We start from the raw sequence: 26,599 nt of genomic DNA, 5'->3' as shown, positions 1-26,599 counted from the left end.
GTTGGCAAGACGGCAGAAACAGACTGACACCCAGGCTGGAGAGATTAGTATAATAGTAATTTGATGTCATCGTAGCCAAAATACATGTCTCCTTACAGTATATGAATACATGCACAATACTGGTGTATAGGGCTATTTAGGGGGTGGAGGATTGGCATACATTCATTTTCCCCCCAAAAAATGTACGCCTATTTTAATGTTTTGGGCTGTTATTTGATTTTTTTCCTGACGGTCTTCATCCATTACCGTTACAGCCCTAGTGGAGTACGCATTCAACTATCTGAATTTACTAATATCTATCATAACGATATCATTACCCAGATGGGTATCATTTACTAATATCAATCATAACAATATCATTACCCAGATGGGTATCATTAACTAATATCCATCATAACAATATCATTACCCAGATGGGTATCATTAACTAATATCCATCATAACAATATCATTACCCAGGTGGGTATCATTTCCTAATATCCATCATAACAATATCATTACCCAGGTGGGTATCATTTCCTAATATCCATCATAACAATATCATTACCCAGGTGGGTATCATTTCCTAATATCCATCATAACAATATCATTACCCAGATGGGTATCATTAACTAATATCCATCATAACAATATCATTACCCAGGTGGGTATCATTTCCTAATATCCATCATAACAATATCATTACCCAGGTGGGTATCATTTACTAATATCCATCATAACAATATCATTACCCAGGTGGGTATCATTTACTAATATCCATCATAACAATATCAACTAATATCCATCATAACAATATCATTACCCAGGTGGGTATCATTTCCTAATATCCATCATAACAATATCATTACCCAGGTGGGTATCATTTACTAATATCCATCATAACAATATCATTACCCAGGTGGGTATCATTTCCTAATATCCATCATAACAATATCATTACCCAGGTGGGTATCATTTCCTAATATCCATCATAACAATATCATTACCCAGGTGGGTATCATTTCCTAATATCCATCATAACAATATCATTACCCAGGTGGGTATCATTTACTAATATCCATCATAACAATATCATTACCCAGGTGGGTATCATTTCCTAATATCCATCATAACAATATCATTACCCAGGTGGGTATCATTTCCTAATATCCATCATAACAATATCATTACCCAGGTGGGTATCATTTCCTAATATCCATCATAACAATATCATTACCCAGGTGGGTATCATTTACTAATATCCATCATAACAATATCATTACCCAGGTGGGTATCATTTGTGGAATGTTCCAACAGGAATCTGTTCCAAAAACTTTGTAAATAACAAGAATGCCAACAAACAACACATACAAAGTAGTATGATCAATTCACCTAGCTGACTAGCTGCCGAATAGGCATCAACTCACCACGTAGCTTATTCTTAATGTTTGTCCATAGGCTACCAGAGAGAGGACAGACACTTTTCCAGAATAAACGTGGTGAGTTAAAAAAGTAATGAAATAGCCCACCCTCTACCTGGTATCTTATTCTGCCGATATACCTCTTTGTATACGTTGTTTGTTGGCAACGTTTTTGAAACAGATTCCCGTTGGAACATTCCACAAATTATACCCACCCTCATTACCCTTCTACCACAGTGTTTCCCAGATATGCCCATTGAATGATGCAGGCCTACTAATAGTTCACAATTTACCTTGAATGGACAAAGTCCTTGATGGTGTCACAGAACATGAAGAGAGCAGAAGTAGCCGTGGTCAGGATGATCTGAAGAGACAGGATGGTGTACACCTTGCGCAGGAAATCTGTTCCGGGGAGAGAGAATAAATAGATAGACAGCTAAGTAGGCTTATTGAAATCATGATTTATTTAATTAAATTCTATAGCAGCAGATTTATTTGATTCTGTCATTTAGTTAGTTACCACCACAATAAATATCACATAGTTTTATTTCATTTGGCAAGGCATGATCTAGACATATTGATAAGATGGCTTGCTAGTTAGCAACCATCATCGGCTAGGCTAGCTAGCTAGGTAAATAGACTAGAACGGGTCTTCTCTTACCCATCCGGATTTGCACACTCGCAGTCGCAACGTTTGTCCCATAGTTGAAATCATCTTCAATTGAAGACCTAGGATATTTTTCAGGTGTAGTCATCTTGATCCAGCTTTAATTCAGACTAAAATACTGTGTGATGTTTTCTGTTTTGGGCCCTTGCACAGCTGTTCCTGTTGACGTGCGTCAGTTCACTCCACTTCCGGCTTCCGGCTTGGTTTGTCATGTGACATGTCTCGTGATTTCTGTGAAACCTGCAATAGCACAACACACCACCTACTGTTGACAAAGGGTCATTTTCAGGGAACTATTAAAGCGGTAGAGTAGACTATGCTCAACTTTATGCTAAAACTCAAAACAAAAACCTTAATTAAAAGAGGTATGTGTATTGTGGCCTAGGGTGGTCTAGTGGTCTATGCCGCACGTCTACGGTGTTGGCCTGGGTTCAAATCCGGCGTACTGCCTGATATAAACTATCTTTCCCCACTGTCATCCTCACTCTGTTCAATAAAATCTGAAAATACCGTATAAATACACATATATTTTTAAAGAGATACATGCATTGTTATATTGGATTAAGTAATGGTGTGTAACCATTCTAGCAACTTTTCACTGTAATGACTAATATATTTGGGCTCCCGAGTGGCGCAGCAGTCTAAAGGTACTGCATCTCAGTGCAAGAGTCCCTGGCTCGAATTAAGGCTGTATCACATCCCATAGGGCGGCGCACAATTGGTCCCAGCGTCGTCCGGGTTTGGCCGGGGTAGGCCGTCATTGTAAATAAGAATTTGTTCTTAACTGACTTGCCTAGTTAAATAAAGTTTCAATAAATACAAATTACAATTAGATCAACAGAGACACAAAATATTGAAAAGGCAAAACAACTATTCTATTCTATATTTTTTGATTCTCAAAACGGATGCCTAGGTGAAATAACATTATCTCATGACATACATGTTAAATCGAAATTGTTATTATGGTAGCTCGCCTGGATTTCAGGTTATTTCCAGACTATAGTCCTCCCCAATAAACTACCTAACCTGTGAGGCTTTCTTTAGCCTAACAACAGAAATATACCACTTTTGATTGGCTTTTAAAATAGAGAGGAGGCGGTCCTGGAGAGTATTTATACGACTATCTGCCTTACTTTCAGTTAGGTTATTTCCACAGACAGACACAGACAGACCGATCTGTCCATTATCTAGTTTAGTTGACTACGAATAATTCCGAATTAGACCAAATATGAAGTCTATTCTGTCAATCGTTGTACTTGTGCTCATTTACAGCGCGGTGGAGTCCAAAGAATGTAAGTGTCTTGTTTTATAAAGTCACCGCAACGTTTGGAAATGCACGTCTTTATCGATTTCTTACCATCAGTTTGTTTGTACGCTATTTATATTTTAGTTGTACGTTTTTTACTAGGATATTTATTTAAATACCAAATGTATACTTTTGTTGTTTATATAACACTGTTTCTTGTAAACCCTACATTGTCATATCATGTGGGACGAAGGACACCACAACCTCCAGCCCTAGCTAAATCATTTGCATTAACCTTTTGCCATTTTTGCCAGATAATCGTTATTTCTACATCCTAATCATTGATTGTTTATGTAGGCCTGGCCTGTAACTTGTTGTGAGATGTGTGATGAGCATGTCACCGAATGTAAAGTTTTTAACGTGACCAGAATGTAACGTTAAGGGATTGTTTCAGTAGATAGGTTATAGACTACCTTGTATAGACCAACAATGACGCCACATTTTGTTATGGTTGGAAATCCCCTCCAGATTTTACTTTCACTTTTAATGAAATGGCTGCTGTCTTTGGCAGTCAGTATGGTTCCAGAGCCATAATAAATGGCTGATAACTCAGACCTTTTTCCCTAAGTGCACTTTGCTAGGAAATAACTTTGTTAAAATATATATAGCCTACCTGTGTGAAATGTAAATTAATATATTTATGTATTCCAATACCTACAAATGGCATAATTTAAACTTTAACTGATGAAAACCTATGAATCTTCCTGTGGCATTTCCTTTCGTATTTCTACCAGCTCCCCCCAAGGTGCAGGTGTACAGCCGTAACCCTGGCAACTTTGGAGATAAGAATACCCTGATCTGTCACGTGAGTGGCTTCCACCCCCCTGACATCAGCATCCAGCTCCTGAAGAACGGTGTGGAGATCCCAGACGCCAAGCAGACAGACCTGGCCTTCGAACAGGGATGGCAGTTCCACCTCACCAAGAGTGTTGGATTCACACCAGACAGCGGAGAGGAGTACACCTGCAGAGTCCGCCACCTGAAGAATCTGAAGACCTACACCTGGGGTGAGTTACTAGTGTAGTTAGTAGTTAGAGGAGTACACCTGGGGTGAGTTACTAGTGTAGTTAGAGGAGTACACCTGGGGTGAGTTACTAGTATAGTTAGTAGTTAGAGGAGTACACCTGGGGTGAGTTACTAGTATAGTTAGTAGTTAGAGGAGTACACCTGGGGTGAGTTACTAGTATAGTTAGTAGTTAGAGGAGTACACCTGGGGTGAGTTACTAGTATAGTTAGTAGTTAGAGGAGTACACCTGGGGTGAGTTACTAGTATAGTTAGTAGTTAGAGGAGTACACCTGGGGTGAGTTACTAGTATAGTTAGTAGTTAGAGGAGTACACCTGGGGTGAGTTACTTAGTATTTCCACCTCCTTGATTAACCCTGGCTCCTGTGTTTGTGTGACTGTCACCTGCAGAAGCCAACCACTAGACCTGGGCCCTGTACAGAAGCCCCTACTCCCTAGAGTCACTTGTGGAGAACTGAAAGGATTTGGTTTAGGTTGAACCTGTCCTTCTGATAGGCTAGGTGGAATTTTCTTGACATATTGACTACAATTCAAGTTTGTACTTTATTTGTCCCAGAGAGGGCAGTTGGTTTTGTAGCAGAGGAGCACGTGACATAAAAATCATATCAAATCTACATGGATTACAATGCTACTGAGTACAGTGGGCTAGTACATCAGTCATGAGCTGACTGGCCTATCCTCTCACATCCACAAGTTTCTAGGGAGGAAGTACAGGGGTTGTTTCTGGACAGGGCCGTGGAGAGCTAGGTGCATTATGTGGTCATTGATTTAGATACCAATTGATGAGCCATTAGTTACACTAAGAGACTGATATCATGTAGACATGTAGTTTGTGGAAATCTGTAAAACAGTAACAATGCTTTCTTTGTTGTTTTCTCCAGAGGCAGATATGTAAGGATCTGTCTGGAGCAGGACTTAATGGTAGGTATTCAGCTGAATTTATTTACATTTATTTGTTGAAACTGTATCTAATTACATTAACTGTAACTTAACTAGATTAAATCAGAATTAAAACTCATACCTTTACCCTTCTTTCTTAACAGGCGGCCATTCCATCTGGGGTTGTCCAATCCGTGCCAGCCTTAAACTAGACCTGAGATGACTAACTTGGGCTTTTGTTTTCATTTTTGGTAACACTTTGTGCGACGGTGCCAGTTTCAAGGGTTTTGAATTGAAAATCATTACTAAACACTTAGACACAAAATTATTAGATTTTGGGCAAGCTATTGTTAATTGACAAATGGCACAGCTTCTGATGAACATTCTCATTCTCTTTTAAAACAAAGGCTTTATCAAGTATTTTATTTTTAGATTAAGAAAACCTTTAATTTCCTTGAAATTGGTACCATTAGATTTGAACACTTTCTCAAAATGGAAATAAATTAACTCCATAACTTGCACTATTTGAATGTGGTTTTAGCTATAAAGTCTGATATTTGATCAGCATTTTATTTTTTTAAGTCCAAATTATTTTTAGAGGAAGCCCATGTGATATGTATTTGTGTGACCTGTAAATATCAACGTTCATTTTGGTTTGAAGTCATTTATCAATATAACATCTAATCTTCTGTCTATCCTTCAACATTCCTGTAAATGACCAATTATCAACAGTAATAAATGGGGTCTTTTTACAGGCACATTTTGCTAAGTAGAGAACTGTATTTTCATTACTTAAAAAAAAAGATATGTTCTGTCTTTCGGTGTATTATACAACACTTTTCTGTTCCGTTTGATAAAAAAATAAATGGTAAACCACTGACATCGGACAACTATTTGACTAAATATTTTTAATTTAAAGAAATACAAAATCATTGTGACCAAAAATGCACTTTTTATGATATTTCTTGATTAAATGTCTCTAACTGTAAGAACTTGTTGTGATCGACTCAGTAATGTTCAAAAGTCCATTTTGATAAGTTATATTAATCATTCAATCAGTAATGTACTGAAGCTACTCACATTAGAGGTCGACCGATTAATTGGAATGTTCGATTAATTAGGGCCGATTTCAAGTTTTCATAACAATCGGTAATCGGTATTTTTGGGCACCGATATGGCAATTTTTTTTTTTTGTATTTTTTTATTTTTTTATTATTATTTTTTGTTTTTATTTGTATTTTTTTTAAATTTAATATAAAAAATTTTTTGTCATTTTTAAAAACATTTTTTTTAGATAAATATGTCTAACCAGGCAAGGCAGTTAAGAACACATTCTTATTTTCAATGACGGCCTAGGAACGGTGGGTTAACTGCCTTGTTCAGGGGCAGAACGACAGATTTTTACCTTGTCAGCTGGGGTATTCAATCTTGCAACCTTACGGTTAACTAGTCCAACGCTCTAACCACCTGCTTTACATTGCACTCCACGAGGAGCCTGCCTGTTACGCGAATGCAGTAAGAAGCCAAGGTAAGTTGCTAGCTAGCATTAAACTTATCTTATAAAAAACAATCAATCAATCATAATCACTAGTTAACTACACATGGTTGATGATATTACTAGTTTATCTAGCCTGTCCTGCGTTGCATATAATCGCTTAGGTACACGTTGCTCCAACCATAAACATCAATGCCTTTCTTAAAAGCAATACACTGAAGTATATATTTTTAAACCTGCATATTAAGCTAAAAGAAATCCAGATTAGCAGGCATTATTAACCAGGTGAAATTGTGTCACTTCTCTTCCGTTCATTGCACGCAGAGTCAGGGTATATGCAACAGTTTGGGCCGCCTGGCTCGTTGCGAACTAATTTGCCAGAATTTTACGTAATTATGACATAACATTGAAGGTTGTGCAATGTAACAGGAATATTTAGATTTAGGGATGCCACCCGTTAGATAAAATATGGAACGGTTCCGTATTTCACTGAAAGAATAAACGTGATACTTTCCGGATTCGACCATATTAATGACCTAAGGCTCGTGTTTCTGTGTGTTATGTTATAATCAAGTCTATGATTTGATAGAACAGTCTGACTGAGCGATGGTAGGCACCAGCAGGCTCGTAAGCATTCATTCAAAACAGCACTTTAGTTTTGCCAGCAGCTCTTCGCTGTGCTTCAAGCATTGCGCTGTTTATGACTTCAAGCCTATAAACTCCCAAGATTAGGCTGGTTTAACCGATGTGAAATGGCTAGCTAGTTAGCCGGGTGCGCGCTAATAGAGTTTCAAATTATCACTCGCTCTGAGACTTGGAGTAGTTGTTCCCCTTGCTCTACATGGGTAACGCTGCTTCGAGGGTGGCTGTTGTCGATGTGTTCCTGGTTCAAGCCCAGGTAGGAGCGAGGAGAGGGACGGAAGCTATACTGTTACACTGGCAATACTAAAGTGCCTATAAGAACATCCAATAGTCAAAGGTATATGAAATACAAATCGTAAAGAGAGAAATAGTCCTATAATTCCTATAATAACTACAACCTAAAACTTCTTACCTGGGAATATTGAAGACTCATGTTAAAGGGAACCACCAGCTTTCATATGTTCTCATGTCCTGAGCAAGGAACTTAAACGTTAGCTTTCTTACATGGCACATAATGCACTTTTACTTTCTTCTCCAACACTTTGTTTTTGCATTATTTAAACCAAATTGAACATGTTTCATTATTTATTTGAGGCTAAATTGATTTTATTGATGTATTATATTAAGTTAAAATAAGTGTTCATTCAGTATTGTTGTAATTGTCATTATTACAAATAAATAAATAAAAATCGGCCGATTAATCGGTATCGGCCTTTTTGGTCCTCCAATAATCGGTATCGGCGTTGAAAAATCATAATCGGCCGGCCGCTAACTCACATTGCCAAGGCAGGTAGGCAATGCATGCAGAGCACAGTAGTCAACAGCATTATATTGGGTGATGATACGATGTTGACATTTCAGATCATACACTATACTTTATTACCATACCTTCTCTCAATGCAATGCATGTCCAGCATTGTAACTGGTAAAATGAAGATTGCGTCAACTTTGTAACAGACTGTCATGGCTAGAAGGGATACATACAGCTTTTGTCAAATTCAAGTCATTTAAAAAAAAAAAGTTTTGTTCTTTTGCATTTCAGCAAACCCTTTTCCAAACCTTATCCAAATTCTCCTAACCTGCTACAAAAAGTCAATTCTCACGTTCATTTCACAAAAGCTGTTTCTCTTCTAGCCCTGTAACCTTTTGGGTCTCAATTTAAGGTTAGGCACAAAGTTAACAGTGTGGTTAAGGTTGAGTTTAAATCAGATAAATTGTGGAATTGGGTGGAAATGGGTGGGGTTTAGCCATAATTATTACTTTGTGGCTGTATTAACTAGTGACGACCCTGGATCAGCCTAGAGAAACATCGAGAGGTGAAGCCTGCATAGCAACTGTGAAGTACGATTTTCAATTGGCACATCAATCGAAGTGGGTGCGGCTTTAGTACATTTCAGGAAGAATATATATTTCACTTTCATCAGACACCATCTGCAAAGTCTGTTTTGTTCTGTTTGGCGCAATTGTATATTTTTTCAGCCTTGGAAAGAAATCATGAAAACTGTTTTGTCCGTGATCGCTTTCTGCGTCTTCCTGGGGTTCATAAACGCCAAAGAATGTAAGTAGTTAAAGTTATCACTTTGTCATTATAATTATTGATGGGATTGTCTTTGTCACCCATGATGACGTTCGTGAAAACAATTAGATATTTCCTTTACATTGTTTTAAGTAAACAATAAACCTAGCATTAGGCAACTATTATTACTTGATAAAATATTGAATTTGATGTTTACTATTAGTGCCCAAAGATACGCATTGAATAACATATTGTTAACTGCTGTTTCATTACAATATTCTGAAATGGCAAAAAACGTCTAAAAATAAATCGTAAGGTTTGGAAGTGTTTGTTTTATATCTATATATCATTTAACCCCCCTATTTTTGTTGGAACAAAACTACCTCCATACTTCCATTCGTTTGTATGGGTTGAAGAGTCATGACACTTATTGGGGGGGGGGGGGGGGGGGGGTAATAGAGCAAAACGTGTTTGTGAGAGTCTCCCCTTTCCATAGAGGGGTCATAATAGTTTACCGAGGTAAAGACAGTTTCAAGTTGGATATTCGACGGATATTTGCGCTTTCAAACCTCAATAGCTTTCAAACCACTTGAGCCACAGACTCCAAATAAGTGTCATGATGTTGGAAAAAATGCACACAACATTGCACAGGTCTTATTTTCACAATTTTGACATTAATTCACTTACCAAAGCTAATAAACATGTGGAAATGTGACTAAAATGTTGTATTTCTAGTTGAATTAGTTATGGAGCGTAAACAAAGTAAAAACGTTTTTTTACATTCGAATTTCAATATCTCCTTGGTCATGTTTTATTTATTCATTTTATTTATGCCTTATTTTACCATGTTGACTGAGAACACGTTCTCATTTACAGCAACGACCTGGGGAATAGTTACAGGGGAGAGGAGGGGGATGAATGAGCCAATTGGAAACTGGGGATTATTAGGTGACCGTGATGGTTTGAGGGCTAGATTGGGAATTTAGCCAGGACACCAGGGTTAACACCTCTACTCTTATGATAAGTGACATGGGATCTTTAATGACCACAGAGAGTCAGGACACCAGGGGTTAACACCCCTACTCTTACGATAAGTGACATGGGATCTTTAATGACCTCAGAGAGTCAGGACAACGGGGTTAACACCCCTACTCTTACGATAAGTGACATGGGATCTTTAATGACCTCAGAGAGTCAGGACACCAGGGGTTAACACCCCTACTCTTACGATAAGTGACATGGGATCTTTAATGACCTCAGAGAGTCAGGACAACGGGGTTAACACCCCTACTCTACAATAAGTACCATGGGATCTTTAATGACCACAGAGAGTCAGGACACCAGGGTTAACACCTCTACTCTACAATAAGTACCATGGGATCTTTAGTGACCACAGAGAGTCAGGACACCAGGGTTAACACCCCTACTCTACAATAAGTACCATGGGATTTATAGTGACCAGAGAGTCAGGACACCAGGGTTAACACCCCTACTCTACAATAAGTACCATGGATCTATAGTGACCACAGAGAGTCAGGACACCAGGGTTAACACCCCTACTCTACAATAAGTACCATGGGATCTATAGTGACCACAGAGAGTCAGGACACCAGGGTTAACACCCCTACTCTACAATAAGTACCATGGGATCTATAGTGACCACAGAGAGTCAGGACACCAGGCTTAACACCCGTACTCTACAATAAGTACCATGGGATCTATAGTGACCACAGAGAGTCAGGACACCAGGGTTAACACCCCTACTCTACAATAAGTACCATGGGATCTATAGTGACCACAGAGAGTCAGGACACCAGGGTTAACACCCCTACTCTTACGATAAGTGACATGGGATCTATAGTGACCACAGAGAGTCAGGACACCAGGGGTTAACACCTCTACTCTTACAATAAGTGACATGGGATCTTTAATGACCTCAGAGAGTTAGGACACCCGTTTAACGTCCCATCCGAAAGACAGCACCCTACACAGGGCATGTGACCTAATGACTTCAAACATGGTGCAGAATGTCCACTGACTACCCTTCTATATTGCACACTCTTACTTGTGTACTGTAAAATCACACGGTGTAATTTACATTTTTCATCGTTTTAAATGTCAATAACTCCTTGGTCCCTAAGAAGCGTGCAGTGGATATACACCCATATTGCATAACCTCTAGTCATGTATCTTCTATATTGTTGTACATTACATTTACATTTACGTCATTTAGCAGACGCTCTTATCCAGAGCGACTTACAAATTGGTGCATTCACATTAATATTAGTTTGACAATTAGGGGGTTCAGTCCAGTGTTGTGTTTACCCTTGTCTTTAATATTTATCTATAATAATTGATAGTTCTAAGTACTTATTTTCCCTGATTTTTATTTTTCCACAGTATTTAACAGCAGTACATAATAGGAGAGAGACAGATAATATCTCCTTTCGTCGTTAATATCAACCATAAAGGAAAATGGTAAAGTACGAGAGACATGCTATTAATTGTCCTCAGCAGGGATAGAGAGTGAGCTAGTGAGATAGGTTGCAGTGGGTTTGCTGGTCAATACATACACTGAACATGTAACCACAGTAATGGTGGCCAGTAAATCAATGAATAAAAATGTAATGTTGACAAATTAAACAGAAATTGTAGACCTTTAATCTTTTCCATCATGTCAACAGACACTTTACTTCAAATTAGTACGAAACATTTCAGAGTGTTAACTTCCTCTTTATCCCTGGTTGATGTACATGTCAGAGCCTCTTCAGTGTGGAGGCGGTATAGCATACATGTTCAACAACAAAGACAGCACTTCCTGTTTCTGTTCTTCACTCTGTTCAACTCTCTTGTCTTCATTCCTAGTTACAGCACATGGAACCACCGTTGGCATGCAAAACATTCAATCTAAAACAAAAAAAAGCGTAACACGTTATAAATAATATCAATGCAGTACGATGAATGATGAATTAGCCATTGTGTTGTATCATAAATTGTCTTACATGCCGTCGCTGTTGTCAAAAGATTATAAACATGTTAGATAAAGTTACTAAGCCAGTCAGTCTTTGGGCCACATCCAGGTTCTTTATCAGTGACACATATGAAGCAGTTGTTGGCTTTGTTGAACTCTGAAATCATAGGCATGAACTGAACATATGGTTGTCCCACACAACTACATATAAATAAAGAATTTACATTTACTTTGATGAATTAAATGTCATTATATACCGTTGAAGTGGGAAGTTTACATACACTTTGGTTGGATTCATTAAAACTTGTTTTTCAACCACTCCACAAATTTCTTGTTAACAAACTATAGTTTTGGCAAGTCGGTTAGGACATCTACTTTGTGCATGACACAAGTCATTTTTCAACAATTGTTTACAGACAGATTATTTCACTGACCCAATTCCAGTGGGTCAGAAGTTTACATACACTAAGTTGACTGTGCCTTTAAACAGCTTGGAAAATTCCAGAAAATTATGTAATGGCTTTAGAAGCTTCTGATAGGCTAATTGACATCATTTGAGTCAATTGGAGATGTACCTGTGGCAGCATCATGTTGTGGGGGTGCTTTGCTGCAGGAGGGACTGGAGTACTTCACAAAACAGATGGCATCATGAGGGCGGAAAATTATGTGGATATATTGAAGCAACATCTCATGACATCAGTCAGGAAGTTAAAGCTTGGTTGTAAATGGGTCTTCCAAATAGACAATGACCCTAAGCATACTACCAAAGTCGTGGCAAAATGGCTTAAGGACAACAAAGTCAAGTTATTGGAGTGACCATCACAAAACCCTGATCTCAATCCTATTAAAAATTTGTGGGCAGAAAAAGTGTGTGTGAGCAAGGAGGCCTACAAACCTGACTCAGTTACACCAGCTCTGTCAGGAGGAATGGGCCAAATTCATCCAACTTATTGTGGGAAGCTTGTGGAAGGCTACCCAAAACGTTAGACCCAAGTAAAAAATGTAAAGGCAATGCTACCAAATACTAATTGAGTGTATGTAAACTTCTGACCCAATGGAAATGTGATGAAAAATAAAAGCTGAAATAAATCATTCTCTCTACTATTATTCTGACATTTCACATTCTTAAAATAAAGTGGGGATCCTAACTGACCTAAGACAATTTTTACTCGGATTAAATGTCAGGAATTGTGAAAAACTGAGTTTAAATGTATTTGGCTAAGGTGTATGTAAACGTCCGACTTCAACTGTACCAGACATTTTTAGTATATCCTCAGCCATTTCTTTTCGCTGTTGCTCCATGTGTTTTTGTGAAGGTTTTATATCAATTTGGAATGTTGGGGATGTTCTGTGCAACTTCCTTGGCCATCTACACCAAAAAATAAAATAGAGTTTTTGACCTAATTGTCACATAACAGCTAACCATTCATTACTGAAATATAACTATCAAACCTGCATTACAAAGACCCTGCAGCTGAAGGTGTCCTGCTGCATGGTGGGAGTTATTTCCCCTCCTTTCCACTGGGTGGACACCCAGTCCTCTTTTCCATGGCAGGATCTTCTCATTTTGAAGTATTCTCTTTTTTATGTAAACATAATGGAATTCTGATTAGTTTATAGGCAAATGAATACACAGGCCAAAACTGTATGCTGTTTTCCTTATCACTATAATCTAGTAGAGGTAATTTCCTTTATGCCCCATTCCACACACAGCCTAAATTATAGCCACTGAACCATTTACAGGACAATAATAAAAGTAGCATACAGGATCCAACCCTATCACAGAGAGAATACATGTAGAGCGTTTGTAGACTTTAAGAAACAAATATTATGTGACAGTTTCATACATTTTTTTTCTTCTTTTTTTCGCATTGATCCATTGTGTCTTCTAAGTGTCCAAGAATAGGATCCAAAGTGTTAGGAAATATTTGTTCCCATAAATACAAAGGAGGATGTCTCTCCTCATAACACTGGCACTTTAGTCAGACTGCCAGACTGCGCACCACAGAGCCAATCAGGAGAGAATACATACAGGTCAACGGTGCCAATAGAAAGTCAAGGGGTGTGTCTGTGCCTTTTGGATTACTCTCTATTTACAGAGAACCCCTGTGGTTCAAATCAAGAGCTACCTTTCCTCGTTCAGTCTGCTCTGCGCATGTCTGAAAGTGACAGAGCCAGCAGCCAAGAGAGTTTTTCACAGTATGTCATAAAAAATTATTACACTTATGAATGTATGTAAAATGCTTATATGTATTAGATCCAGTACAATGGAATAACTAGGACCTGAATTAGAATGCAGCGTGTTCCAATTCCTCCTTCTCTTCCTGTCCAGCAGGGTCAACCAAAAACACACAGCCTGATGGTTCATGCAGATACTGGGGAAGCAAATATAGAAATGTATTGAACCCTTAAATGATTTTACTATTAAATGACCCATATCACAACCCTCATACCTCTTCACAAAAATGTACCTAAATCAATTTAGGAAAAAAAGGATTTTACTCACAATGAACTTCCAGTGGTTCTGGTTCACATTGAAGAAACTCATGACAGCGTTGTAGTTACTGAAGTTCACCTGAAATAAATACATTCACATGCTTTCCACTAACACAAAAAAATGGATCAAGAGTTAATCCTTTAAAATTACACCAACAGATTGTATTAGTACCTCGGCAGACTTTGCTCGCTCACTAAACTTCTTTCTCCATTTAGAATGACTTGGTCTGAGTAGTGATTTAGGATGTATATCTTTGTCCCGTGACCGCAGTTTTTTGTGTTTGCTTTTGAAAGTACCATTCGATTGTCTGTATAAGGAGAGAAAGTAAAACCACAAATGCTTTGAATGTGAAGAACATTATACAAATAATTAAGCATAAACTAAAATACATAGACATTTCAGAGAATATTGGTTAGTTAGAAGGATTGTTTATTGAGATTTAAAACAAACGTAATTACATTTGCCTTTTGTTTTTATTTGTCTAATATATTCTGGCTACATGCAATTTAATGGGTCATTGTCACATACTGTATACCGTAATTTCCAGACTATTAAGCGCACCTGAATATAAGCCGCACCCACTGAATTAATTTTTTAAATATATTTTTTAACATAAATAAGCTGCACATGTCTATAAGCCGCAGGTGCCTACCGGTACATTGAAACAAATTAACTTTACACAGGCTTTAACGAAACACGGCTTGTAACAAAAAATAAATAGGCTTTAACGAAACACGGCTTGTAACAAAAAATACAAAATTAGCAGTAAACAATAGCCTACCAAGAAAGTCATTGCTCCAGACCAAGCTCCCGTGCAGCAGCTCTATTTCCTTTTCCATCAATTGCCTTCAACTTGAAAGCTGCATCATATGCATTTCTCCGTGTCTTTGCCATGATGAGGGTGACAAAATGACTACCGTAATCAGAATGATGGGAAGTTTGAGCGCACTCGATTTAATCTAAACAGTAAACAATAAAGTTGTTTGACCTTAACCCGTTCGGCAATTTTATTGGTCTAATGAAAGCTTCATGCCGGCAAAAAACTGAGCACGTCACAGAATGTATTTTTATAAAAAAAAAATGTAATTTGAAAGCGGGAAAAATCCATATATTAGCCGCGTCATTGTTTAAGCCGCGAGGTTCAAAGCCTGGGAAAAAAGTAGCGGCTTATATTCCTGAAATTACGGTATATGCTTTGTTAGGGAGATTTAAGTATCATACATAAGGTGTTATGTAGTCAAAAAACGGTGTTATTGCTGACAGTACTGTGTTTACGTGATGACACATCTTCCCCATATACTTTAAAGTGACAGAATAAAGGGCCATAAATATTCACGTGTACTTCATCAGATACATTCACCTCCAATTCCAGTTATCTACATAATGATATTACATGTCCTTAGACTTGGTTACGTGCACATCTAATGTACTTCTATGTTCATCCTTCATACTGTATGAAGACGTTTAGAATTGTGATTTAAAAAATAAATGCTTATTGTCATGTTATGGCTAGTATTTATTACCTCACTCACAAGCCATTTGTGGGGCTGCAGAGTTTTAAACTCTGAAGGATGGAGAAGGAAAGGGGACTTTTTGTCTGTAGACCTCACAACAGCAACCAACACCTCGCAATTGTTTCTTCGCCACAGAGCTGTGACCTGCAATATGCAAATGAAACACATTTAGAAGAGTTATTGTCCTCTTAAACATGAACTGAAAACAAACTATCACAATCCTTTAACATTTGGAGAGAAAAAACGTCACTTTGTGCTTGTGTGTCATCTTTCCTGTCCTCTAGAGTCTCTCTGCCTCATCTTTCCTGTCCTCTAGAGTCTCTCTGCCTCATCTTTCCTGTCCTCTAGAGTCTCTCTGCCTCGTCTTTCCTGTCCTCTAGAGTCTCTCTGCCTCGTCTTTCCTGTCCTCTAGAGTCTCTCTGCCTCGTCTTTCCTGTCCTCTAGAGTCTCTCTGCCTCGTCTTTCCTGTCCTCTAGAGTCTCTCTGCCTCGTCTTTCCTGTCCTCTAGAGTCTCTCTGCCTCATATTTCCTGTCCTCTAGAGTCTCTCTGCCTCATCTTTCCTGTCCTCTAGAGTCTCTCTGCCTCCTCTTTCCTGTGCTCTAGAGTCTCTCTGCCTCGTCTTTCCTGTCCTCTAGAGTCTCTCTGCCTCGTCTTTCCTGTCCTCTAGAGTCTCTCTGCCTCATCTTTCCTGTCCTCTAGAGTCTCTCTGCCTCCTCTTTCCTGTCCTCTAGAGTCTCTCTGCCTCATCTTTCCTGTCCTCTAGAGTCTCTCTGCCTCATCTTTCCTGTCCTCTAGAGTCTCTCTGCCTCATCTTTCCTGTCCTCTAGAGTCTCTCTGCCTCATCTTTCCTGTTCTCTAGAGTCTCTCTGCCTCCTCTTTCCTGTTCTCTAGAGTCTCTCTGCCTCATCTTTCCTGTCCTCTAGAGTCTCTCTGCCTCATCTTTCCTGTTCCCTAGAGTCTCTCTGCCTCATCTTTCCTGTCCTCTAGAGTCTCTGCCTCATCTTTCCTGTCCTCTAGAGTCTCTCTGCCTCATCTTTCCTGTCCTCTAGAGACTCTCTGCCTCCTCTTTCCTGTCCTCTAGAGTCTCTCTGCCTCCTCTTTCCTGTTCTCTAGAGTCTCTCTGCCTCGTCTTTCCTGTCCTCTAGAGTCTCTCTGCCTCATCTTTCCTGTCCTCTAGAGTCTCTCTGCCTCCTCTTTCCTGTCCTCTAGAGTCTCTCTGCCTCGTCTTTCCTGTCCTCTAGAGTCTCTCTGCCTCGTCTTTCCTGTCCTCTAGAGTCTCTCTGCCTCGTCTTTCCTGTCCTCTAGAGTCTCTCTGCCTCGTCTTTCCTGTCCTCTAGAGTCTCTCTGCCTCGTCTTTCCTGTCCTCTAGAGTCTCTCTGCCTCGTCTTTCCTGTCCTCTAGAGTCTCTCTGCCTCATCTTTCCTGTCCTCTAGAGTCTCTCTGCCTCATCTTTCCTGTCCTCTAGAGTCTCTCTGCCTCATCTGCCTCTCTGCCTCATCTTTCCTGTCCTCTAGAGTCTCTCTGCCACATCTAGCAGTTAGTAGGTCCCGTGTGGCTCAGTTGGTAGAGCATGGTGTTTGCAACGCCAGGGTTGTGGGTTCGATTCCCACGGGGGACCAGTACGGGGAAAAAATGTATGAAATGTATGCATTCACTACTGTAAGTCGCTCTGGATAAGAGCGTCTGCTAAATGACTAAAATGTAAATCTTTCCTGTCCTCTAGAGTCTCTCTGCCTCCTCTAGAGTCTCTCTGTCTCCTCTTTCCTGTCCTCTAGAGTCTCTCTGCCTCCTCTTTCCTGTCCTCTAGAGTCTCTCTGCCTCATCTTTCCTGTCCTCTAGAGTCTCTCTGCCTCATCTTTCCTGTCCTCTAGAGTCTCTCTGCCTCATCCTTCCTGTCCTCTAGAGTCTCTCTGCCTCATCTTTCCTGTCCTCTAGAGTCTCTCTGCCTCATCCTTCCTGTCCTCTAGAGTCTCTCTGCCTCATCTTTCCTGTCCTCTAGAGTCTCTCTGCCTCATCCTTCCTGTCCTCTAGAGTCTCTCTGCCTCACCTTCTGTCCCTCTCTCTCTGGAGTAATGATCTAGTTGGTGTTGACTGAATTTCTGGCCGTCATCAATATTTCCATTGTCATCTTTATTTGCCGGTTTCATGACACGCTCTGTTTCTAATGTGTCGTTACCTCGATTATTTTGTTGTTGCTGTATGGTTTTCTGTAATGACATTAAAAGTTAATTAATCACTATGTCGATACCTTTACGTCACTCAGAAATACAAAAAAAAAAACCTATCAAACTGTAAGTTGATCACTGCACAGGAAAAAAAAAACTGTAGTTGTAACGTGTAGTTGTGGTTGGAGTGTTATACATTTTGGTGTTACAACAAAAGACATAGGAATTTATTTTTCCAGTTAGAAATAGAAGGCCATGCATCAAATAACTATTTTCATCAGAAAAAGGAACCCTCAAATGCAGGCGGCTTGTTGTGAATGCACTCAAATATCAAGTCATTATCAGGTAATGTAAACGGTGTTCTAATACTCACAGTAGAAGGATTTGTCTTAATGTACAGTAATATCAAAGTGATGCTATGAAAAGAATTATTTCACGTTATCAAGCTCACTCTGACTGACAAATCCCTGCCTATTACTGTGATTAAAAATAACATATGAAACATTGTTTTTCATGAGGTCTACCTGTGCACCTTATTTTATTTTATCTTTATTTAACCAGGTAGGCTAGTTGAGAACAAGTTCTCATTTACAACTGCGACATGGCCAAGATAAAGCAAAGCAGTGCGACACAAACAACAACACAGAGTTACACATGGAGTAAAACAAACATACAGTCAATAATATAGTAGAACAAAAGTCTATATTCAGTGTGTGCAAATGATGTAGGATAAGGGAGGTAAGGCAATAAATAGGCCATGGTGGCAAAATAATTACAATATAGCAATTAAATACTGGAGTGATAGATGTGCAGAAGATGAGTGTGCAAGTAGAGATACTGGGGTGCAAAGGAGCAAGATAAAATAAAATAAAATAAATAACAGTATGGGGATGAGGTAGTTGGATGGGCTATTTACAGATGGGCTATGTACAGGTGCAGTGATCTATGAGTTGCTCTGACAGCAGGTGCTTAAAACTAGTGAGGGAGATATGTCTCCAGCTTCAGTGATTTTTGCAGTTCGTTCCAGTCATTGGCAGCAGAGAACTGGAAGGAAAGGCGGCCGAAGGAGGAATTGTCTTTGGGGGCGACCAGTGAAATATACCTGCTGGAGCGCGTGCTACGGGTGGGTGCTGCTATGGTGACCAGTGAGCTGAGATAAGGCGGGGCTTTACCTAGCAAAGACTTAGATGACCTAGAGCCAGTGGGTTTGGCGACGAGTATGAAGCGAGGGCCAGCCAACGAGAGCACACAGGTCGCAGTGTGTCACGTCCTGACCAGCAGAGGGAGTAATTGTATTAGTTTTGGTCAGGGCGTGGCAGAGGATTTGTGTTGTGTATGTATTTCTATGTTCTGTCTAGTTTAGTTTTTCTATGTTTAGGATTGGGTGTTGGACTCTCAATTGGAGGCAGGTGTTTCTAGTTGCCTCTGATTGAGAGTCCTATATAGAGGTGTGTGTTTGGTTTGGTTATTTTGTGGGTAGTTGATTTTGCACTGCTGTATGTAAGTACCTAGCCTGTAAAACTGTCGGTCTGTCGTTCTCTTTTGTTTATTGTTTTTTCGTGTTCACGTGTATTGAATAAATTATCATGATGAGCACGCAACCCGCTGCGCCTTGGTCTTCTCTCCAGTACGACAACCGTTACACAGTGGTGGGTAGTATATGGGGCTTTGGTGACAAAACAGATGGCGCTATGATAGACTGCATCCAGCTTGCTGAGTAATGTTGGAGGTTATTTTGTAAATGACATCGCTGAAGTCAAGGATCGGTAGGATGGTCAGTTTTACGAGGGTATGTTTGGCAGCATGAGTGAAGGCTGCTTTGTTGCAAAATAGGAAGCCGGTTCTAGATTTAATTTTGGATTGGAGATGCTTAATGTGAGTCTGGAAGGAGAGTTTACAGTCTAACCAGACACCTAGGTATTTGTAGTTGTTCACATATTCTAAGTCAGAACCGTCCAGAGTAGTGATGCTGGACGGGCAGGCGCTGCTATCGGTTGAAGAGCACGCATTTAGTTTTACTTGCATTTAAGAGCAGTTGGAGGCCACGGAAGGAGAGTTGTATGGCATTGAAGCTTGTCTGGAGGTTAGTTAACACAGTGTCCAAAGAGGGGCCAGAAGTATACAGAATGGTGTCATCTGCGTATAGGTGGATCAGAGAATCACCAGCAGCAAGAGCGACATCATTGATGTATACAGAGAAAAGAGTCAGCCCAAGAATTTAACCCTGTGGCACCCCCATAGAGACCGCCAGAGGCCCGGACAACAGGCCCTCCGATTTGACCCACTGAACTCTGTCTGAGAAGTAGTTGGTGAACCAGGTGAGGCAGTCATTTGAGAAACCAAGGCTGTGGAGTCTGCCGATAAGAATATGGTGATTGACAGAGTCGAAAGCCTTGGCCAGGTCGATGAATACAGCTGCACAGTATTGCCTCTTATCGATGGAGGTTAAGATATCGTTTAGGACCTTGAGCGTGGCTGAGGTGCACCCATGACCAGCTCGGAAACCAGATTGCATAGCGGAGAAGGTACGGTAGGATTCGAAATGGTCGATGATCTGTTTGTTAACTTGGTTTTCGAAGACCTTAGAAAGGCAGGGTAGGATGGATATAGGTCTGTAACAGTTTGGGTCTAGAGTGTCTCCCCCTTTGAAAAGGGGGATGACCGCGGCAGCTTTCCAATCTTTGGGGATCTCAGACGGTACGAAAGAGAGGTTAAACAGGCTAGTAGTAGGAGTTGCAAGAATTTCGGCAGATAATTTTAGAAAGAGAGGTTCCAGATTGTCTAGCCCGGCTGATTTGTGGGGCTCCAGATTTTGCAGCTCTTTCAGAACATCAGCTATCTGGATTTGGGTGAAGGAGAAATGGTGGAGGCTTGGGCAAGTTGCTGTGCGGTGTGGCCAGCCGTAGAAAAATGCTCATTGAAATTCTCAATTATCACGGATTTATCGTTGGTGACAGTGTTTCCTATCCTCTGTGCAGTGGGCAGCTGCAAGGAGGTGTTCTTATTCTCCATGGACTTTACAGTGTCCCAGAACTTTTTGGAGTTTGTGCTACAGGATGCAAATTTCTGTTTGAAAAAGCTAGCCTTTCCTTTCCTAACTGCCTGTGTATATTGGTTCCTAACTTCACTGAAAAGCTGCATATTGCGGGGGCTATTCGATGCTAATGCAGTACACCACAGGATGTTTTTGTGCTGGTCAAGGGCAGTCAGGTCTGGAGTGAACCAAGGGCTATATCTGTTCCTGGGTCTAACGGAATGAGGTCAATATCCTTCCAGGATACCCGGGCCAGGTCGATTAGAAAGGCCTGGTCGCTGAGGTGTTTTAGGGAGCGTTTGACAGTGATGAGGGGTGGTCGTTTGACCGCAGACCAATTATGGACGCAGGAAATGAGGCAGTGATCGCTGAAATCCTGGTTGAAGACAGCAGAGATGTATTTGGAGGACAGGTTGGTTAGGATGATATCTATGAGGGTGCCCGTGTTTACGGATTTGGGGTTGTACCTGGTAGGTTCATTGATAATTTGTGTGAGATTGAGGGCATCAAGATTAGATTGTAGGATGGCCGGGGTGTTAAGCATGTCCCAGTTTAGGTCACCTAACAGTACTAGCTCCGAAAATAGATGGGGGGCAATCAATTCACATATTGTGTCCAGGGCACAGCTGAGCTTAGAAGGTGGTCTATAGCAAACGGCAACGGTGAGAGACTTGTTTCTGGAAAGGTGGATTTTTAAAAGTAGAAGCTTTAAAAGTAGAAGCCTTCCTTTAAGCACCTCTGTTCGAACACCTCTCCTGTCCTTGATCCATACCACATACAGCCATTTCCAGATCTTTTCAGTGTCCATGTGAAAGATAGTTATTGTGAGGCTGGAACATTTGTTAACTTCAACAACAAAAAATAACACCCATGTAAAATGAAGGCCTGCAAATCTTACAGATGTAAGTCTAATAGCATGAGATGAAAGTAGACAAACATCAGTGTGCGATATGAAGGTATAGTCAGTGGACATTCTGAACCTTGTTTGAAGTCAGTAGGTCACATGACCAAGGAGCTATTGAAATGTAAAATTTTGAAAGATTCATGTAAAATCATGTGACCTGACTGGCTGACTGTACCATTCCCTCCTCCCCCTGTAGCTCCCCCCAAGGTGCAGGTGTACAGCCGTAACCCAGGGGAACATGGGAAGGACAACACCCTGATCTGTCACGTGAGTGGCTTCCACCCCCCTGACATCAGCATCCAGCTCCTGAAGAATGGTGTGGAGATCCCAGACGCCAAGCAGACAGACCTGGCCTTCGAACAGGGATGGCAGTTCCACCTCACCAAGAGTGTTGGATTCACACCAGACAGCGGAGAGGAGTACACCTGCAGAGTCCGCCACCTGAAGAATCTGAAGACCTACACCTGGGGTGAGTTACTAGTATAGTTAGTAGTTAGAGGAGTACACCTGGGGTGAGTTACTAGTATAGTTAGTAGTTAGAGGAGTACACCTGGGGTGAGTTACTAGTATAGTTAGTAGTTAGTAGCAGTTAGTAGTTAGAGGAGTACACCTGGGGTGAGTTACTAGTATAGTTAGTAGTTAGAGGAGTACACCTGAGGTGAGTTACTAGTATAGTTAGTAGTTAGAGGAGTACACCTGGGGTGAGTTACTAGTATAGTTAGTAGTTAGTAGCAGTTAGTAGTTAGAGGAGTACACCTGGGGTGAGTTACTAGTATAGTTAGTAGTTAGAGGAGTACACCTGGGGTGAGTTACTAGTATAGTTAGTAGTTAGTAGCAGTTAGTAGTTAGGAGTACACCTGTAGAGCCCGCCACCTGAAGAACCTTGAGATCAAACCCGGTGTGAGTTAGTTCCCCCTCCTAAATGAAATCTGGCTCCTGTGTTTATGTGTGACCATCATCACCTGCAGACAGCCAACTGTTTAGGTGATGAGCAGCTTGACCCTGTCCTTCTATTCTATGGAGCTATTTAGGTGATGAGCAGCTTGACCCTGTCCTTCTATTCTATGGAGCTATTTAGGTGATGAGCAGCTTGACCCTGTCCTTCTATTCTATGGAGCTATTTAGTTGATGAGCAGCTTGACTCTGTCCTTCTTTATGTTTATTTGATTGTCGGGTTAAAATACTAAATCCCATTTTACTGGCATAAACCATGGTAGGATTGTAGTTAGTGGGGAGTCTGAATGTAAAAACAATAACAATGCTTTCTGTGTTTTTGTCTCCAGAGTCAAATATGTAAGGATCTGGAGCAGGACTTAATGGTAGGTATTCAGCCAAATTTATTTATATTTATTTATAATAATAATATATGCCATTTTGCAGATGTTTTTATCCAAAGTGACTTACAGTCATGCGTGAATATACACAACCGTTCAAAAGTTTGGGGTCACTTAGAAATGTCCTTGTTTTTAAAGAAAAGCTATTTTTTTGTCCATTAAAATAACATCAAATTGATCAGAAATACAGTGTATACATTGTTAATGTTGTAGCTGGAAACAGCTGACTTAAAAAAAAATTGAATATCTACATAGGCGTACAGAGGTCCATTATCAGCAACCATCACTCCTGTGTTCCAATGGCATGTTGTGTTAGCTAATCCAAGTTTATAATTTTAAAAGGCTAATTGATCATTAGAAAACCCTTTTGCAATTATTTTAGCACAGCTGAAAACTGTTGTTCTGATTAAAGAAGCAATAAAACTGGCCTGTAGACTATTTGAGTATCTGGAGCATCTGCATTTGTGGGTTCGATTACAGGCTCAAAATGTCCAGAAACAAATAACTTTCTTCTGAAACTCGTCAGTCTATTCTTGTTCTGAGAAATGAAGGCTATTCCATGCGAGAAATTGCCAAGAAACTGAAGATCTCGTACAACACTGTGTACTACTCCCTTCACGGAACAGCGCAATCTGGCTCGAACCAGAATAGAAAGAGGAGTGGGAGGCCCCAGTGCACAACTGAGCAAGAGGACAAGTACATTAGAGTGTCTAGTTTGAGGTGCTTCAGGAAGCATGGGGTGAAATCTCTTCAGATTACCTCAACAAATTGACAACTATAATGCCAAAGGTCTGCAAGGCTGTAAAAAGCAAAGTTTGAAGGACACAATTATTATTTCAATTAAAAATCATTATTTAAAACCTTGCCAACGTCTTGACTATATTTCCAATTCATTTTTTCAATTAATTTCATGTCTGTTTTCATGGAAAACAAGGACATTTCGAAGTGACCCCAACTTTTGAACGGTAGTGTTTGTTGAAACTGTATCTAATTAGATTAACTGTAACTAGATTAAATCATAACTAAAACTCATACCTTTACCCATCTTTCTTAACAGGGGGGCGTTCCATCTGTGGCCAGCCCTACACTAGAGCTGAGATGACTGTAATTTCCCCTCTCAACATGGGCTTTCGTTTTCATTTTTGATAACACTTTGTGCCAAGGTGCCAGTTTCAAGGGTTTTGAGTTTAGAGAATCATTACTAAACACTTAAATGATTAAAGTTGTGTGGGGAACCTCTTCTAGAAAAGCTGCCGTACTTCTGGCTGAGAATCCACGGTGGGAGCTGCTGGTACTTCTGGCTGAGAATCCACTGTGTGGGGAACCTCTTCTAGAAAAGCTGCCAGTATTTCTGGCTGAGAATTCACTGTGTGGGGGACCTCTTCTAGAAAAGCTGCCAGTATTTCTGGCTGAGAATCGCATTCTCTTCTTTAAAAACAATAATTAATGATTGATCAAGTATTTTCATTGTATTTTTTTTAGATGTGTGGGGACTCCTTGTAGTCCTTTAATATCCTTGAAGTTGGTACCATTAAGTGTGAGCACAACATTTTTACATAATTTTAAACACCTATGTTAATGTGGTTTTAGTTACAAGCACAAATTGTCAACAATGTCAAATCTGATATTTGATTAAAAATATATTTAAAAGCCCAAATAATTTGCAGAACATCCGTTGTTGTATTTGCGTGACTTGTAAATATAAATGTCCTTTTTGCTTTGGAGTAATTTTTTTCATCAACACCATGAAATCAAATCTTATGTCTATCCTTCAATGTTTGTGTAAATTACCAGTTATCAACAGTCTAATAAAAGGGGATTTTTTTTTTTTTTTAAAGGAATATTGTTGATAATTAGAGAACTGTATTTTTATGATGGTTTTCTTTAAAAAGCAGCGTCTGTTTTTCAATCTTTGAGTGATACTGAACCAGGGTCAGTCCCCAGGGGACTGGAGTTGCCTATCCCTGGTCTACAGTGTTGACAGAATTTTTATTTTAGGAACGCCCATCTATGTATGTCCATACCGTTTGTAAAACACAAATTTAAGAAAAGATGGCCGTTCTGGACAAGACCAAAAGAAAGACGTTAGTGCGTTCTTACTGGGGTGTAGCCTACCATGTCCTGCAATGGAATTTTATGAATGCTCACCGTTTGTAAAACAGGTTGTTGCATTGGATGTATTGGTCCCAATTCCTGTTGACAAATCAATTTGGATACAAACTTGAAACCACTGACCATGACATTTTAAACTACTGGACAGCCGTTGTGAGTAGCCTGGTTTTCCATTTTACTATGACCTGTCCTGTTTTTAGAATATGTTTGTTAACATGTCAGCACATTTTTTTATTTTTTGATTGAGCGTGATTTAGGTCAGGCTATTTGATCAGAGAAACCTGCATGATGTAAAACGTTTTCGGCTCATTGCATTGTCATACATTTTTATCTCCACTCCAGCCTGTAGGCTACAGAAAAGGCCACATACTCTTTCTACCAGATGCTATATCTGATGGAATGTGGAGCGCCGTAGCACTGCATCTCTCCAACAGCACCCTGGAGAGGCATGCTGGGAATGGACTAGATAAATATTTGGAGTCCCTGCCTTTGACTAAGTGGGCACTTCTTATCACAGGGCGGCATCAGCGCTCACCTAAAAATAAACATATGCCACTGGTTGAGAGAAGTTGTCATTGTTGTTGGAGGTGCGTCTTGGTCAGTTTACCTCAGACAATGTTTACCTCTCATCAATCTGCCGCCATAGACCTCATCCTGCCTAATGAGAGGGCCAGCCTTGCTCTCACCTCATCCTGCCTAATGAGAGGCACTGGTCTCACCTCATCCTGCCTAATGCGAGGCCCTGGTCTCACCTCATCCTGCCTAATGAGAGGACCAGCCCTGGTCTCACCTCATCCTGCCTAATGAGAGGACCGGCCCTGGTCTCACCTCATCCTGCCTAATGAGAGAACCAGCCCTGGTCTCACCTCATCCTGCCTAATGAGAGGACCAGCCCTGGTCTCATCTCATCCTGCCCAATGAGAGAGTCCCTGGTCTCACCTCATCCTGCCTAATGAGAGGCCCTGGTCTCACCTCATCCTGCCTAATGAGAGGACCGGCCCTGGTCTCACCTCATCCTGCCTAATGAGAGGACCAGCCCTGGTCTCACCTCATCCTGCCTAATGAGAGGACCAGCCCTGGTCTCACCTCATCCTGCCTAATGAGAGGACCGTCCCTGGTCTCACCTCATCCAGCCTAA

The 26,599-nt window shown here is 40.3% G+C and overlaps 3 protein-coding genes across 3 annotated transcripts in view; 2 read left to right on the top strand and 1 right to left on the bottom strand.

The window, feature by feature from the left end:
* LOC145861440 (protein lifeguard 4) overlaps positions 1-2,307 on the bottom strand; it is a 44,760-nt gene extending 42,453 nt beyond the window's left edge. The window contains exons 1-2 of the mRNA XM_082964284.1: positions 2,062-2,307; positions 1,694-1,802 (exon numbers count right to left, since the gene is read on the bottom strand). Coding sequence (XP_082820410.1) covers positions 1,694-1,802; positions 2,062-2,155 — 203 coding nt within the window. The 5' untranslated portion in view covers positions 2,156-2,307. The remainder of the gene's footprint in view (positions 1-1,693; positions 1,803-2,061) is intronic.
* A 925-nt stretch (positions 2,308-3,232) lies between these two features.
* LOC100136933 (beta-2-microglobulin) lies at positions 3,233-6,265 on the top strand. The gene is given in 4 exon segments (NM_001123699.1): positions 3,233-3,359; positions 4,108-4,380; positions 5,279-5,318; positions 5,441-6,265. Coding segments are annotated over 3 exon segments (351 nt in total). The 5' UTR covers positions 3,233-3,295; the 3' UTR covers positions 5,293-5,318; positions 5,441-6,265.
* Positions 6,266-8,716: 2,451 nt separating this feature from the next.
* Positions 8,717-25,073, top strand: LOC123732792 (beta-2-microglobulin). Its single transcript, XM_082964283.1, has 4 exons — positions 8,717-8,971; positions 22,212-22,484; positions 23,299-23,334; positions 24,407-25,073. The coding sequence occupies exons 1-3, from the start codon at positions 8,908-8,910 to the stop codon at positions 23,310-23,312; spliced, it is 351 nt and encodes a 116-aa protein (XP_082820409.1). The 5' UTR covers positions 8,717-8,907; the 3' UTR covers positions 23,313-23,334; positions 24,407-25,073.
* Positions 25,074-26,599: the final 1,526 nt, after the last annotated feature.

This window comes from Salmo salar, chromosome 17 (assembly GCF_965601325.2).
Source record: "Salmo salar chromosome 17, fSalSal1, whole genome shotgun sequence".
In the NCBI taxonomy this organism is placed as follows: Eukaryota; Metazoa; Chordata; class Actinopteri; order Salmoniformes; family Salmonidae; genus Salmo; species Salmo salar.
This window is presented reverse-complemented; position numbering and strand designations above follow the sequence as displayed.